At 38.0% G+C, this 15,181-nt stretch overlaps 1 protein-coding gene across 1 annotated transcript in view; it reads right to left on the bottom strand.

Annotated features, from left to right (window-relative positions):
* The window catches only part of cadm2b (cell adhesion molecule 2b), a 155,381-nt gene that overhangs the window by 14,234 nt on the left and 125,966 nt on the right, over positions 1–15,181 (bottom strand). The window contains exons 4-5 of the mRNA XM_053321017.1: positions 5,074–5,226; positions 4,211–4,348 (exon numbers count right to left, since the gene is read on the bottom strand). Of these exons, the coding sequence (XP_053176992.1) occupies positions 4,211–4,348; positions 5,074–5,226 (291 nt within the window). The remainder of the gene's footprint in view (positions 1–4,210; positions 4,349–5,073; positions 5,227–15,181) is intronic.

The following is a 15,181-nucleotide window of genomic DNA, read 5'->3' as shown; positions in this document are numbered from 1 at the left end:
TTATGAGGTGTGTCAGTGCTGAAGAGGAGACCGCTTTGTGGCATGGTGTAGTAACAACCGCCTCCTTTTAAATGACAAAGGATCTTAGTAGGATAAGAATTAACCCTCCTACAGTGTTCTGGTCAAATCTGGTGATTTATGGTTTTTGTGTTAATATAAGGGAAGTTAAAACAGGCCAGTCAAATTTGACCGTGAACACTTAAATAAGAAGGGAGCAACGAACACAGGAGGAAGATTAAGCTAAACACTATTTTCATCCAGGGAGAAGAGGTGGAAGAGGGCTACAGATACCTGAGCCTTCACCTTGACAACATATACTGAAATGTAACACTGAGGCTGTCTACAGGAAAAGACAGAACAGACTCTACTTCTTGAGGAAGCTTAGGTCCTTCAATATGTGCAGCAAGATGTTGCATATCTTCTAACAGTCTGTTGTGGCAAGTACAGTTTTCTTTGCAGCCATCTGTTGGGGCAGCTGCATCAGAGCCGGCAACTCTAAGAAACTGAAACAACTGATTAAGAAGGCAGTCTCTGTGCTGGAGACTGCCCTGGAGCTGCTAGAGTTGGTTGTGGAGGGATTCTCCACAACCAACACTGTGCGACATCCTTTGGTCTGGGAGAAGGATGTTGCTCAACATAATGGATAAGACTACACATCCCATACACAGCCTTCTGGTCAGAGAACAGAGTGCCTTGAGTCAGAGGCTCTGTTACAGGAAGTCATTCCTGCCCACCGCAATAACCATGTACAACTCCCCTCTACAACTCCCCTCTATGTCGACAGGGGAGACTCCTCCACCGAGAGGCATTTTTACATTTAATTTGAACATTAATAGCATTAATCTTGCCTTAAACTTTTTATTCTACTTGGCAATACACACAGACCTCAAATTATTTGTTTTTGTAAGCTATGTGTGTTTATATGTGATAGCTGCTGTAACACTGACATGTCCTTTTTGGGATAAATAATGTACTCAATCTAACGTGTATGGAGCTTGTTATATTTGTATGATGTAGTTTAATGGTTCAAAGCAAACTTAGATAAAAACCAAAGGTTCCTTGTGTTTTGGGTGGAAGCATAGAGGTTCATGTTTCAGATACAACATGAAGGCCAGAAGTTGTCTGATCACATGATGCACTGGTTCTCTTTGCTATAATGTGCTGTGTATGGGAAACACTATGAACATCACACCTCTTTAGATTAGAGACACATACAGTGCAAACTTGAATCAGTCGTACCAATTTGTTCCCAGACTCTTTGGCAGTATACATGTCTTCTCCCACTGATGGTACAGAGTTGCTATATGTGTTGCTGTTCACGTTTGACAATCAAAAGTTGCGTCAAAGTCAACGTGTTGGAAATAATCAGCAATCAGCAGTGAGCAAGAGATGTATACAATTTAAGGGTGTCATATTGTTGAAAGTGAATAAGAACGTTTGAGATTTTTAATCTCTGCTCTGCTTACTCAACTCAAAATGAAGGAGCACAGAGATTTACCACCAAAATAAAGATAATAATGAAATATAGTTGTTGTCTAGATTCGAATGTCTTGATATCTTGCTTAACTTTGAATATAAAATGAGTTCTCATATGGAAGCTGCTGTGAATCTGAATGTGCCTTTGTGTTACTGTGAAAGGAATATATAGGCCACTTTCTGTATGCAAAGAGAGTAACAGTGGGTGGATTTCTTTTCCTCAATAGATTACAATTTCAGACCTAGCTGTCATTCAGCGACACAAATAATTTGAATGACTCTATACTCTGCAAACAAATGATTTGACACTGGATGACAGTTGCATTATGAAGTTTGTAATGCTGTGTGCTTCTAATATAAATTGTTGAAAAACAAATCATCAGAGCATGAAATAAATATGACATGTTTTTGCTATTACACCTGCTGTCGTCTTGGAGCTTTGTAGACTGGTCCCCCAGTGGGGATAGAATTGACTGACAGCAGACACCGTCGGCAATGATCTACCACAGAAGAACCAATGGCAAAACATGCTGCTCCCAGCACATACTCGCTAAAGAAAGCTGCACCTACAAAAGATTTGGATCCGGAGCACTGATTGACATTCCCCTTCTTTGACACTTTGACATGGAAATGAAGTTTTTAAGTCGAGCCCTCCAGTCTCTGCTTTGTTCTTTATCTCTCTTTGACTTGGAGATGCAACACACCAGGTCTGTTTGCCCAAGCGGCTTAATAAAAAAAAAACACCTTACCCAAGTAAAACTAATAAAAGCACATTTGTATACATGAGACCAGTTTGGGGAAGACTTGAGGCACATGATCTTTTTTAGTGATATGCAACCCACACATCACACATTAATGCCATTTCATACATCAAATATAAATGAAGGGAATCATTCTTTTGTTTTAATTTTCCTGGGAATAGGCTGAAGTTATTAAATTCTTATTGTGATCCTCTAGGAATAGGAATTGAAGACACCCCTTGCACACCCCATTGGCTTTTGACTGTCTATATGTTAAACTATAAAGTTTGGGTTTTAAAGATTAATTTTGATGTATATATCAAAACATAAAGCAAAATCACAAAACAAGACAAAAGATCATCTCATTGCCTCTTGAGATGGACAGCAAACCTGGTTGTGATGATGTGTGCCAGCTCTCCACTGGCCTTTCAAGGGATCTACGTGCATGTCATTTCAACAAGGAAATTTCATATCCCGGCCCCTCTCCCATCAATCATCATGCCATTTTGGGCAGACACAGACAAAACCACCAAGAAAAAAGCTCTCGGGTGCGAATCTTCAATAAAGAGCAACTGTCACACTGAGTCTCCACAGCAGGCTCTATTACATTAAAGAGCTCCACACAGGTTACCTCTGCCATCAAATTGAGGAAAAACATTCTTTTCCTATTTTTTAAAAATGTTTTTGTCTTTTCTGTGCTTTTTTTAAACAGCAGGAATAAGACAATGATGAAAGCTAAAAAAAAAAACAAAGCGCAGTGCTTCAGACGGTTTGGAAAGAGGTTTACAAGAAAGTGAAAGCTTGTGAAACCACAGAAAACTTCTGTTCGTTTAGTGCGATCAGCACACATTACACTGCACCATCTGCTGCCTAATACATTGTCTCTGTCAGTGTTTTTATTTTCAGACTGGGTGAAGCTACTCATGTGGCCTCTATGAGTTTGCATTCTTGTGTGTTCTTCTATCTTTCTTGACTCATAAACACAGCGATTCAAAAAAAGAAAAGAAAAGAAAAGAGAAGAAAAAGAAAAGAAAAAGCAGTCAGTTAGAGCCACCTGGGGATAGGATGGATAACCATGGTTGACAAGAACAAATGTGAAGCCAAGCAAGATCAACCAATCACATTCAAACAGCACTAAAGTCTGTAGTACAGAGGATTTCAAACCATATATTAACAACTGTGTGTCTTTTTCATTCAACACAGAACATAAAGCACACAGCTATGCTCAAAAAAGTGTTGTGCTCATGTTCCTATGAGGCTCTTCCTCTCCAAGACAGTTAAGGAGAGATGGCATTGCTGCAAAACATGAGTTCTCCACCATTGATAAATATTGGCAAGTGTTAAAATGATTAGTGAGTTTTCTTGAGTAGTTGGTCCAATCAACACAAATTCTGATAACAATTTATGTAATTTTATTAAGCAGAAATGTCCAGCAAGTATTTAATGATTTTCTATGTTTTATCTGATTGTTAAATAAATATCTTTAGGTTTTGGACTGTTGATCATACAGGATAAACCAGGGCACCGGAGCAAGCCTTAGACTTGACATTCTCTTTTTTTGATTATCACCTTTAGCATTTCATGACTGATTTGTGTTTCCATTAATCAACCAGCTGAGTACACCAGCACAGAATCATTGCTTTAGAGCCACTAACAGTCAAAACAGAATGCTGTGTCCAACTTCTTGTTGACGTACACTTCACTTTATAATTAGAATCAATAAAATGCTAGATGTCTTCCCCTCAGTCATGTAGTGAAACATGGATGGCTCTGCCACAGTCCAGCAACATTTGGGAAGCTTCCAATGACAGCAGTGATGCTGGCTGTAAGCCAGGTGAATCATGGCACTACTAAACCCTGGCCAGTAGAACAATGCATAATATGTGCACAAGAGCACGCAACAGCCGAATGACTTGACAGTAATGATGTATCCAAGAGGGTACAAGTGGTAACAGAGGATATGATGCTCTGTGAAATCCACACTATGCACTTACCTTGGACTTCCTTGTCATTTCTGAACCACCGGATGTTGGCAGCTGGTTTGCTACCCAATGTGGTGCATGTCAGGGTGATTAAGTCCCCCTCCAACGCAGGCTTGGTGAATCCTGTAATCTCTGGTCGTTCTGGCACTCCTGTGGGGAGTGTAAATACAATGCAATGCCTCATTTATGTATAACTTATTAAATACATGTATATGAAGACTTGGCTATAAACACAGAGGATGACACATTCTGTATTCCTCCAGCAATGATAAAATATTTATTGATTGTTGTCAACTCATTTTCAGATATTACCTGCTTCTTCTCTCAGTCATAATGTCATGCTTAACATTTACTGTATGTGTCTTTTTTTCTAAATTAGTTTTTTTTTAAGTTGAGGTAAAGGGAATAATAAACTGTATCACAAATGTGTTGTAATGTTGTAATTCAAATAAAGTAAATAAAAAAATACAATCCCTTAATGTCTCTTTTAGGATTACTGCAGCTACTCTCTTGCTGTTTGGATGTGAGATGCTTGAAGGTTATCTTACTGAAATTTAAGTCTCAATAAATCTCCATACACACCTGTCTGTCCTACACAGGTGTCAACAGATTCTCTGAGTTTTTTGTGGCTGTCCTGCCTGCCAGAAAATTTAATGGCATAACACTGCTTGAATGCTTATTTCTCATCCTTTATTCTACTAGACAAGGGGATGTACTGTATTGCAGCAGAGTAATTTTCCAACAATGTAAAGTACCCGGTAAAGAAAAACAACTGAATATAATTCAAAATGTGCAGGTATTCAAGCTGTCTGAACGTGAAGAATTAGCTACACATAATTGGCCTGCGAAGACTGGGCTAAAATGGATGTACTCACCCAGAACGGTGAGGAAGGCCTTGGTGGTCTTGACAGGCATGGTGAAGAGTGAGCAGGTGTACTGGCCCTCGTCTGACAGGCTGACGTCACTAATTCTGATGGTGAGCTCCTGCCACGAGGCTCGCACCAGCTCAATTCTGTTGTCCCTCAAGGCTGCAGATTGAAGGAGGGCACAAAGAATCACAAAGAGTGCAGAAAAAAAAGAAGACAGGAACACAGTCACTGCTGGACAAATTCACACTGAACTCTGTGATGGCAATTAACTTTTAAAGTACAATTTGTAAATAACGTTACCTTTAGTTGTCAAATGTCTCAAACACAAATTGCGGTCAATGGTTCAAAACATTTTTTTTTCTATTTGCATTCTAGGCAGACAGTCTGATTCACAGTCAATGTGATTATAGAAAGCATCAGCGGGATGCACTGAAGCGTAGCAGTAGAAAAAGCTTAAAGTCTTATATTACAATATTTATTTCAGGAATCACTTACATTCAAGGTATTGATTTACACTCACTTGGACACTCTTAGCAGTTGGCCTTGCCTGTGACACTTCACATGCAAAAATCTTACCCTGGCCTTACACACAACCACTTAACCTATAGTTAAACTGAGAAAAAAACAAAAAAACAAACAACATGAAGGTACATAAGTTCTAACAGGACTTAAAGTTGTGCAGAATGTGGTCAATTATTAAATGTAGTATTTATTAGACTTCTCAGTGGTATTGTACTGGGTATCATATTGTAATACAGTAACATGTTATTGTTGTATGTGGTACAAATGAATGATTTGAAGCAAATTGTGATTAAAAACTAACATTATTAAAGGAAATGCTTGCTATGCAAATACATACACATGCAATTCATATTTTGCAAAATGTTATAATATAACAAATAACAGTGGAATACACTTTACTACTATATGACTATACTGTGTATTAATTTGGTTGGGCTAATACGTATTAAAACTAAGCAACATTACTAGTAATTTGGAGAAGAAAAAAGATGCCATTTCTACAAGGGCATAAGAATTTAGCTACTATGAAAAATGATAATATAATAATCACTGTTAACATAGTGTAAGATGATTATTTTTGTGAATAATTGGTTTAAAGAACATATATGATTGTTTACAGTAGTTTAGATTGGGTGGAGTGATACGCCGCACACTAAAGTCATGTATCAAGTTTGTTTTCTTAAGCAGAGATTAAAAGTACACACATTGCTCTGAAGAAGCTGTCCCCGTGCTGTTTCTTACCCACTACCCAAAATAGATTCAATAATGTGGCGCTAACCTATACCCAGCGTTAAAATAGCTTGAAATAAAAGCCTTTTGTTATTCTTTGTTTTTTTGTTTAAACTGGACACCTTCATCATTTAGATAAAACTGAGGAAACCATGTAACAAAACTGAAAAAAGTCATTTCGCACCTGTTATCTCTTACACGTTTTCAAATTCAGAATCACTGGCTCCTACAAGCGACCAACCACATAGGGCAGGAAATAAAGTGGTCTTTCTTGAATAAATTACACATTCTTAATCCTCACTCCCTTTAGGCCTGGCCAGCTCTCTCCCTGGACACTCTTTCATCTAAAGTAATTTAAACTCTATTGGATTGTACTACACAAGGCAAATCTGGCAAAATGCAGCAGAAGTAGGTGTTGATTAGGATTTAATCAACGTGTCCAATGTGAAGTGGCGCCCTATCAGATACAGAAGACATCTCTATGAGAATCATTAATCACCAGCTACGTTCCCATTTGATTGTAGTGATAAACATACACAGCAGACATGTGATACACAATTAAATTAGATTGGCTAAAATGATTATTACATTTACACAGACATAAGTCATTATCAACAACGCTGTTCTTCAGGTTCAATTACACCACATCATTTGATGATGATTATCCTATAATCACACATATGCTAAAAAGAAAAAAAAATAGATTGGCTATAAAGATATTGGTGTCCCCTAAGAAGCTTCTGATTAGAGACTCTTTGTTATCCAAGAATAAAGAGTAGCGTAAATAAAAACAATCTTCCAGCCAGCATTAAAATTTAATAACAAACTGCGCCATTAGAGAGCCAGCTTATTATGTGCTACGGGGCTTAATACAAACATTTGATAGTCTCACTGAAGAAAAGCGCATCCTGAAACAAAGCTGCCTGATGTTCTTTGTAGTTGAGCATCCTCACTACAGTGCCTGAAAATGCCTAGAGGCTCTGGCAGAAAACAGAAAACCCTTTGGTGGATGGATGCATTGGAGAGGTGATGGGGTCTAGGCAAACATCGTGCAGGAACTCATAAGATATAAGAGTACAGGCTGGGAGGATCAAAGCTTTGGACAAGATGACATACTGTACTTCCCCTGGCCCTTATCCCTCTATCTATGCAACACACAGAGAAAAGACAGAGAGAGAAACAAGCTGACTTTTTTTCCTTCTTAACCCCCTGTTACTCAAAGTACACACACCTAAGATGCTGATAAATGGTCTGACTGTTTCCTGAGAAGAATTTGTTATAGTAAAACTGACATCTTTTGGCTATAGTGAGATTCTAACCAAAACCTGTAAAATGTACAAAATCTGTAGTTTGTTCTAGTAGCTGTGATTAGGAGGAATTTATATCAGATACAGTAGAGTTAATATTAAAAAATCCTAATGTCCATAGAAGCTTTCCAAACTACTGCAGCATAATGCACTTCCCTGCTGTCAGTTTCCAAACAATCATTGTTTTGTCAAAACATGGCAATACATGTTGTTTCTGTGTTGCACTGTCACCTTCTCTCAAACCTCCAAGTCGCATATTTAGTCAAATATCCACAAGGTTACCAACGTTTGGAACATATTAAGCTTAGACACTGGAGGCCTCATTTATAAAACTGTTTGTAGGATTCACATCAAAAGGTGGCATACAGATGAACACACAAAGTGCTTACGCACAAAAATATTCTGATTTATGACACAGTGCGCACACATGTGCTGCGCTGGTTTCCCTTGATGAATCACAATCAATTTGATATGTGGTGGACATGATAGAACGTCTTGTCCCACCCTTGTAACACCCACAGTCGCTTATAAGTGAAACACCCTAAATCAATTTTCACTCATACCAACTGTATAAAGACAACCATGGCAAAAAATGGAAAGACTAAAAAAGGGAAATTTCACACAGTGTGAAATCAAAGTTTTTGTTGAGGAGGTTGAGACATGGTGGACTCACTGTGAGCATTACAAATGCCAAACAGGCTTTAGAGTGGCAGCATGTGGCAGATGCAGTGAATGCTGCTGGCTCAGACGTTCAGATCCTCTCCGAAACAAAATAGAAGTGATCTGACATAAAAGTAGAGTGTTTGTGCCACTGGCAGGCAAAAGGGGACACCAGAGATTTTCTCCCCTTTTGAGAGGCTTGCAGGAATGATCGGGGAATCCCTCCTGAAGAGTGACGTAGGTGGAGGGGGACACAGCTATGCAAAATACATCAGATGACCCAGGTGCGTAATTTGTATTCAAGTAGTGTTTGAACTTTTATTTCCATAACCAAATTAGACATTTTCTATTGTTTTTAGTCACTTCCATTTCCCATTGCTTTGGTTGTTTTTAAACCCATCACATCCTCACACTGGTGCAAGGCAGCAGCGTTTGGCTCAAATGCCTGTCAGGGTTAAAGGGTTCTTTTGCAACAACAGATACCAGCGTTCTCATTTATTACCACAAAATCATGTTTTTTTGGTGTCTGTGCACTCCAGGGAGTATCAATCACAAACAAGTGTTTGTTTTAAGACTGGCTTTTTATCTCTTTTTGCAAATGAACTCTTCATATAATACGTGAGAGGTAATATTTTGATTTATTTTACACCGTGGTATCAATTTCAAACCGTTTCTCGGGCTTCATTTTTCTGCCATGGGTGTCACAGTTTCTCATTTCTCCACTTTATGTGCATATGCATGTGTCAGAGTTTCCGTGGAGGACTGCACAATCTACCAACAAGTTTGTTTTTTATCAATCTAAAAGTTGGCTTAGTAAGTGATGTACGCTCTGTTTTGTGCATACACAACAGTTATGAATGAGGCCCCAGAGAAGTATGTTATGCTACAGGAATGTTTTTTGAAATTTCTTAAAAACTTTTCTACCGCTGAAACCTTCAGTCACTGAAATCCATTGAAACTAACATGAATTCAAGCTGTCAATAGTGTCTGCTCTCTGTGAAGAATGAAACTATCAACTCTTATAAAAGCCTTTTAAAACTGTCTGATACTCGAGGGATATGGAGGACCACTTTAAATACCAACACAGTGACTAAATACAGCACATTTTCTATATCTACTGAACAATAAAACATTTCAGAACTAAATCTATATGTAAGTTGTTGAAATACTGATTTAGATAGATAGTTTGAACCCAAGTTGTCTTACAGTTAAACAAAAGATGGACTTGACTGATGCATTTTTTGTTAGACAACTTCTGGCACTACACAGCACACAGGTCAATGATATATTGATAAAATGAGATATACAAAGGTTTGAATAACCCAAAGACAAGTATTATCTATTACTCAAACAGCATATGGCAAGGAAACCATACTGCTAGAATCCAATCCAGGCTAGAGGCCCAGACTGTGGGCAGATCCGTCACAATCAGACCCAAATGCCAGCGGCTGACAAAGCTTTTTTCCAGGTGCTTTAGGGAATCAATGTGATGAAAAGGTTCATTTCCCCCAAACCCTAGATAGCTCCTGTGCTGTTCATTCTGCTTAGGAGGAAGCATAAATCTGCACCCTGACCTTGTGTATATGCTACAGCCTTGCAGCATGGCAGCTTAATGCGCAGTACATCTCCTGTGATGGAGGCCTTACCAAGGCTGTCTCAAATCAGTAAAACTGACAACCCGATTCCCCTAAGGGCAAAGGGATACTGTTGCTACTGCCCTTTGATGCAAAGTAATGTTTGCCCTGTTTCCTTGACAGTCCTTTGCACCACCAACCATGACAATAGCTGACCAATCTGAGGTCTCTTGGGAGAACTGTGGTTTGTCAGATCCAGTTTTAGCAAGCTAGGTCAATTTTGCTGAAAGTTATCTAAATGTCTAAATGTACTATGTCAAAGACCCTGTTTCAACATAAGACAGTGCTGTTAAAATCACTTATCATGGTGTGTGCTGTTTTCATGTGTAAGAGAAATGCTGACAGTTTGCCTGGTAGCTACATTATCTCTGTCCTCACACAAATCTGGAAGCAGAGAAAATGGGAGTGCACTTATCACATGGCATTTACTTTTGCACTCCACTGAGCAGCCGACAGATGTTAACCAATGTTTCTGATCAAAAATGATGAAGTATCTCCTGACAGTCCAGTTAGAAAAGGACATTTTACATTTATCCATTAGTCTTGGAAACAAGCCGATGGTTCTCCGCTTCAGCCAAAATACGTTACATCTGCAATGCTGAGTGTCCCCATTTGGCCATTTTTACATGGCCTGTAACCACTTTGAGATAGTCCTGGAATGTGAAAGCACTAGCTGTCCTTTAGCGAGAACACAGGGTCCTGGCGCACCCCCCACTCTCCAGCCAGGGGCTCCACTCTTTGCAATTAGAGTGTGTTTGCTGCTGGCTGTGCTCACTCAGTGACTGCCGTTCTGGACGTGTTCCAGGGCTAGTGGTGCAGGCAGGGGGCTCTTTACCACCACACATGTGGCTGCAATTAAGAGAAGGAAAGGGCCTTGTTTCAGAGGGCCATTGTTACTGCCCACGCTCTCAGAGATCCCACAGAGCAGATGCTACTCAAATTGGACTCATTTTCAGCGCTTGAAGGAGGGAAGGAAATAAGGAGGAATTCTCCCAGCAGCTATGCTACGTCCCCTCTTCAAGTGGTGAATAATGAGACTGAATATATTTTTGTCCATCCATTTTTCAGCCCACTGGCATAAGCTTGATTGTACACTGTGGGATTTTGTTCTGCCTTTGAGTCTTTCTAAATTTAATTTTTTATTAAAAAGTGTCAGTGGGGGTTACATAATTCTGTTGGTTTACAATTCAGTTTTACCCATTTAAGGGTCCGTAAAGACATTAACAGTACAACATAGTTCTGACTTAGCCAATGTAAAGGGATATAAACATTTTAGGTGAAGGAATTTAAATGCAATATATTCTATATTATTCTTAAGAGCTAATATACATACATTAGAGTACAGTGTGGCATCGAGATTATGGTATATGCAAAAGCAGCTCTTCACATTTGTGATAATAGCTGACTGTACTGTATAGTGCCATAATGGTAGATTCACATTTCAGTGAAGCTGGAGGTAACCCAGTACACTTAAAAGACCATTAGTCCCTGAAGAAAGACATTAGCTGTGGCCATGAGACCCTTTTTACATTTTGCCACTGGCAGAAACAGTCACTGATAAGTAAACAAAACCAGAAAAAAATTGTGGCTTGTGGCCTATGAAATATTTGTCAGCATCATATCAGCAAGATATTTGTGGAAAAAAAGCATAACCTGCATTGGACATTTATGAAATAGACTTTTCACTCCTTCATTAACCCCCTCCCCTTTACCATAATTGTTTGTCTATATGCTTTCTCTTCTCCTCTCCTCTTCTCTGCTTATACTTCTACTACTATTAATTCTAATAATAATAATCACTGTTCAATAATAGTTCAAGTCATTTTTAAACTAAGGATGGATTTACACCCAGCTACATGAGACTGAACTAAGGTAAGCGTCCACAACACTCAGAACCAACCTACAGTACCATCAAATGTTGTGTGTTTACTAGAATGGAGGTTTAAATGTGCTTTCATTGGTGCTCCCTCCAGTAATTGCATCCATGGTAATTATCCTTCATTCTCTTAAGCTAATGAATGTTTTAATGCTCACATTAGAGCATTAATTTAGCACATAACAGCATTTTGATTACTACAAGCCAATTAAGATCAATTTTGCTTTGTGACCTTTATGATCCAGGCTGAATGTCCCAATTAAATGTCATGAATGATGAACCATAAACTACTGCTAGATGGAATTGAGATGAGAAAAAGTGATGTAGAATTTGCCAAAGCATGTATATGTCTCCATATATTTGCAACAAGCACATACTGTTGATCAAAAGAGCAATTTGTTATCGTTAGACATGCAACCTGAAATGTTTTTATTTTCATTAATTGCATTATGCATATTCACCGTATCTGACAAAAGATTCTGCTTGGATCCTGCACGCATCCAGAAATGTCATTACCATTCTCTACAGCACCACTACTTAGGTTTTATCCTTTTCCCACAGAAGCCAAAAGTGAAGTAAATCATAATGAAGACAGCAAAGGACAGCTCTGTTCTCATTTGTCCTGCTCAGTAATAATAATTCATAACACCAGCAACATATAAAAGGGATAATTCTACAAAAGACATATGGTCCAAATCGATTTCTTCATTGTGGCAGGTCACCACAGAGCAGCTCCCTTCAACGGTCCCTGCTAATTGGCCTAATGTATGAATGATGTGCTGGCCTTGCTATTAAGGCAATCTATCTCTGTTGTCTCAGGTCTGTAGCAGTAGTGCGTAAGAATCTGCATGCTGGTCTTTGCCATAGTGTAGTCTGACGCCTCTGAGGTGGCAACAATCAACTAAGACTCAGATATACATAATGAATGAGGAGAAGTGTGCCAAGGAGCCAGCTGGCTTGATATAAGAGGAGGGCTGTGTTCAGCTTTAGACAAATGTGCAGAGACAGTCCAACCCATATGGATCGGCTTAAAGAATCCAGCAAGGTTAACACTCTCTTGGAGCTCTACGATGTTTGACTGAGTCTCTTATGGGAGAGGATAAGATAGAAGTCCTTCTTATCTTTTACACTCTCACTATTATACTATTGAGCTGTCACCTGCCCACCATTTCCTTCCCACCTGTGACTCTGTGATGAGAAATGATATTGCTGTGTAGACAAATAATTGGTCACATCTTGTAGGATGTAACCCTGGGATTATATCTTCCAACCTACTTTAGGACTCCCTAGGGTAAACTAATAGAGTACCACTGGGATCCTTCTTTTATTGCATGTTGCAATTAAATTAACAGATGTTAATTGGAGTAATCCTGTTATGGAAGTCTTCACTGGAAAAGTTACAGCATCTGTGGTTGTGTTTTCATTTTTTTTGGAAACTTGTGGTTAACAAAAGCAAAGGAGGATAATGGATCTTATTCTCTCTTATCCAAGATTTTCTTGCTTAAACCTAACTAGACCTTAACCATAGATGTGGCAGATCAGACAATGCTCATGTATGAGTCATTCTAGATGGCACCAACAAGCAACCTATTTTGTCAGTACGTTTAAGGACTAATACAACAACTACTACTACCACTAATACTAATAATAATAACAATGATCCATTTAGTTGCCCTTACTCTTTTGTTTCACCTTACCTATATCACAATATTAGCAATTCAACTACCTGTGCTTCTTTTCTTTTCTTTTCTTTTCTTTTCTTTTCTTTTCTTTTCTTTTCTTTTCTTTTCTTTTCTTTTCTTTTCTATTCAACATATTTTACCTCCTGGTTATTTCTGCCCTAAATGTTGGCTGTGCTCCTCTCCTGGATCTGATGGCATAGAGGCTAAGTTTTTAAAATTAGCTTCAAAAGTACATATTTTCCCACTTGCTGACCTATTTCATCTGTCCTTATCTACTTGTAAACTATAATCTAATTGTAAATATGCTAAAGTTACCCCACTTCATAAAGGAGATTATTTATTATAATTAGTATATTAGTGATCTCAATATTTGAACCTCATTTACAGTAAGTCTGGCTTTTGTTCAAATTTTTCCACTTGTATTGTTCTGGTCAAATTTAGCATCCTCTGTCAAAGATCAATTTACAAGTGTTTACAAGTTTAAAAATAGTGGTTAAAAATAGTTTGTCGATTTGGTTGACCATTATCTTCTTCATCATTAACTGTACACTTCATTAACTGGTTGAATTCTTACCTTCTTTTCATCACAATTAATCCGATTATATAATTGTTGGAAAGGATGTATTGCAAGGATGTATTTTAGACCCTTTACTTTTCTATATTTTTCTTCCAAAAAACAGTTCTAGCTGTGTTGTTCAGTTATTTGCAACATGCTTTGAACAGAGGTTCTCAGCAATCAGAATTTTCTCTTGTTCAAAAATTGTTCTTCTTGTTTTTTTGTTTTTGTTTTTGTTTTAAATATCACATTAAACAGATGTTATTGTTAATGTTATTTGGTATTAGTAATAATCATAATCATAATCATTCATCTGCCTGGGTTGGCACTTTTTTGACGGGTCACCACTCAGGAAAGGTGATGCATTTGAATAAATGGGGCTTTGAACTTACTTTTAGGCCTCAAATTGATTTCATTAGAAGTAAAACAAATGCAAGTCTCAGAATACTACATCAGTCAATTAGCTGTTTTAGTAAGAAAACTAATTATCCAACAGTTTTTATTTCCCATTATTTATTATGGTGATATCATATGCCACAATACTTCTGTAACATTTCTTCAGCCATCAAATGTAGTTTACAATAATAATTGTAGATTTGTCCTGATGTGTCCTTACTGCACTATACCCTACTGCATTATTTGATGTATAATACACTGTGTATATGCTGGCTACCATTTCACTCTGAGACTTTTTCATTGGTTGCTATTTGTTTTCAAATAATATATTTACTTTAACTATCCCTAACCTTAACCTTAAAACGGCTTTTAGTTCCATTCAGATCATCATACTCATTCAGGCACTCTGCAGCCTTTTTGTTATTGTGCCTAGACTATTTAAAGAAATTGCATAGATGTGCTTTTAAGTTTAAAGCACCATCAGATTGGAAAAATTTCTCAAACTCACTCAGATCGATGACTACTTTGCTTGTTTAACTTTAATCTATTTCTACCTTCATTTGAGTTTCTAAGTAGACACAATACTTAAATAACATAATGTTATTTAATTTATTTCTCATTCATTTTTTGTACAGATGACACTTGAAACAGATGTAGCAGTGGTTTGGGATGGTATGAGTCTATGTCCTTGGGTGTGCATGTCCTTGATGATGTTACTATGTTGATTACTATGGTTTTGGGTCATTGGATTG

This window comes from Scomber japonicus, chromosome 6 (genome assembly GCF_027409825.1).
Source record: "Scomber japonicus isolate fScoJap1 chromosome 6, fScoJap1.pri, whole genome shotgun sequence".
Lineage (NCBI taxonomy): Eukaryota > Metazoa > Chordata > Actinopteri > Scombriformes > Scombridae > Scomber > Scomber japonicus.
The sequence above is the reverse complement of the archived record's forward strand: the minus strand, read 5'-3'. Positions and strand labels throughout refer to the sequence as shown.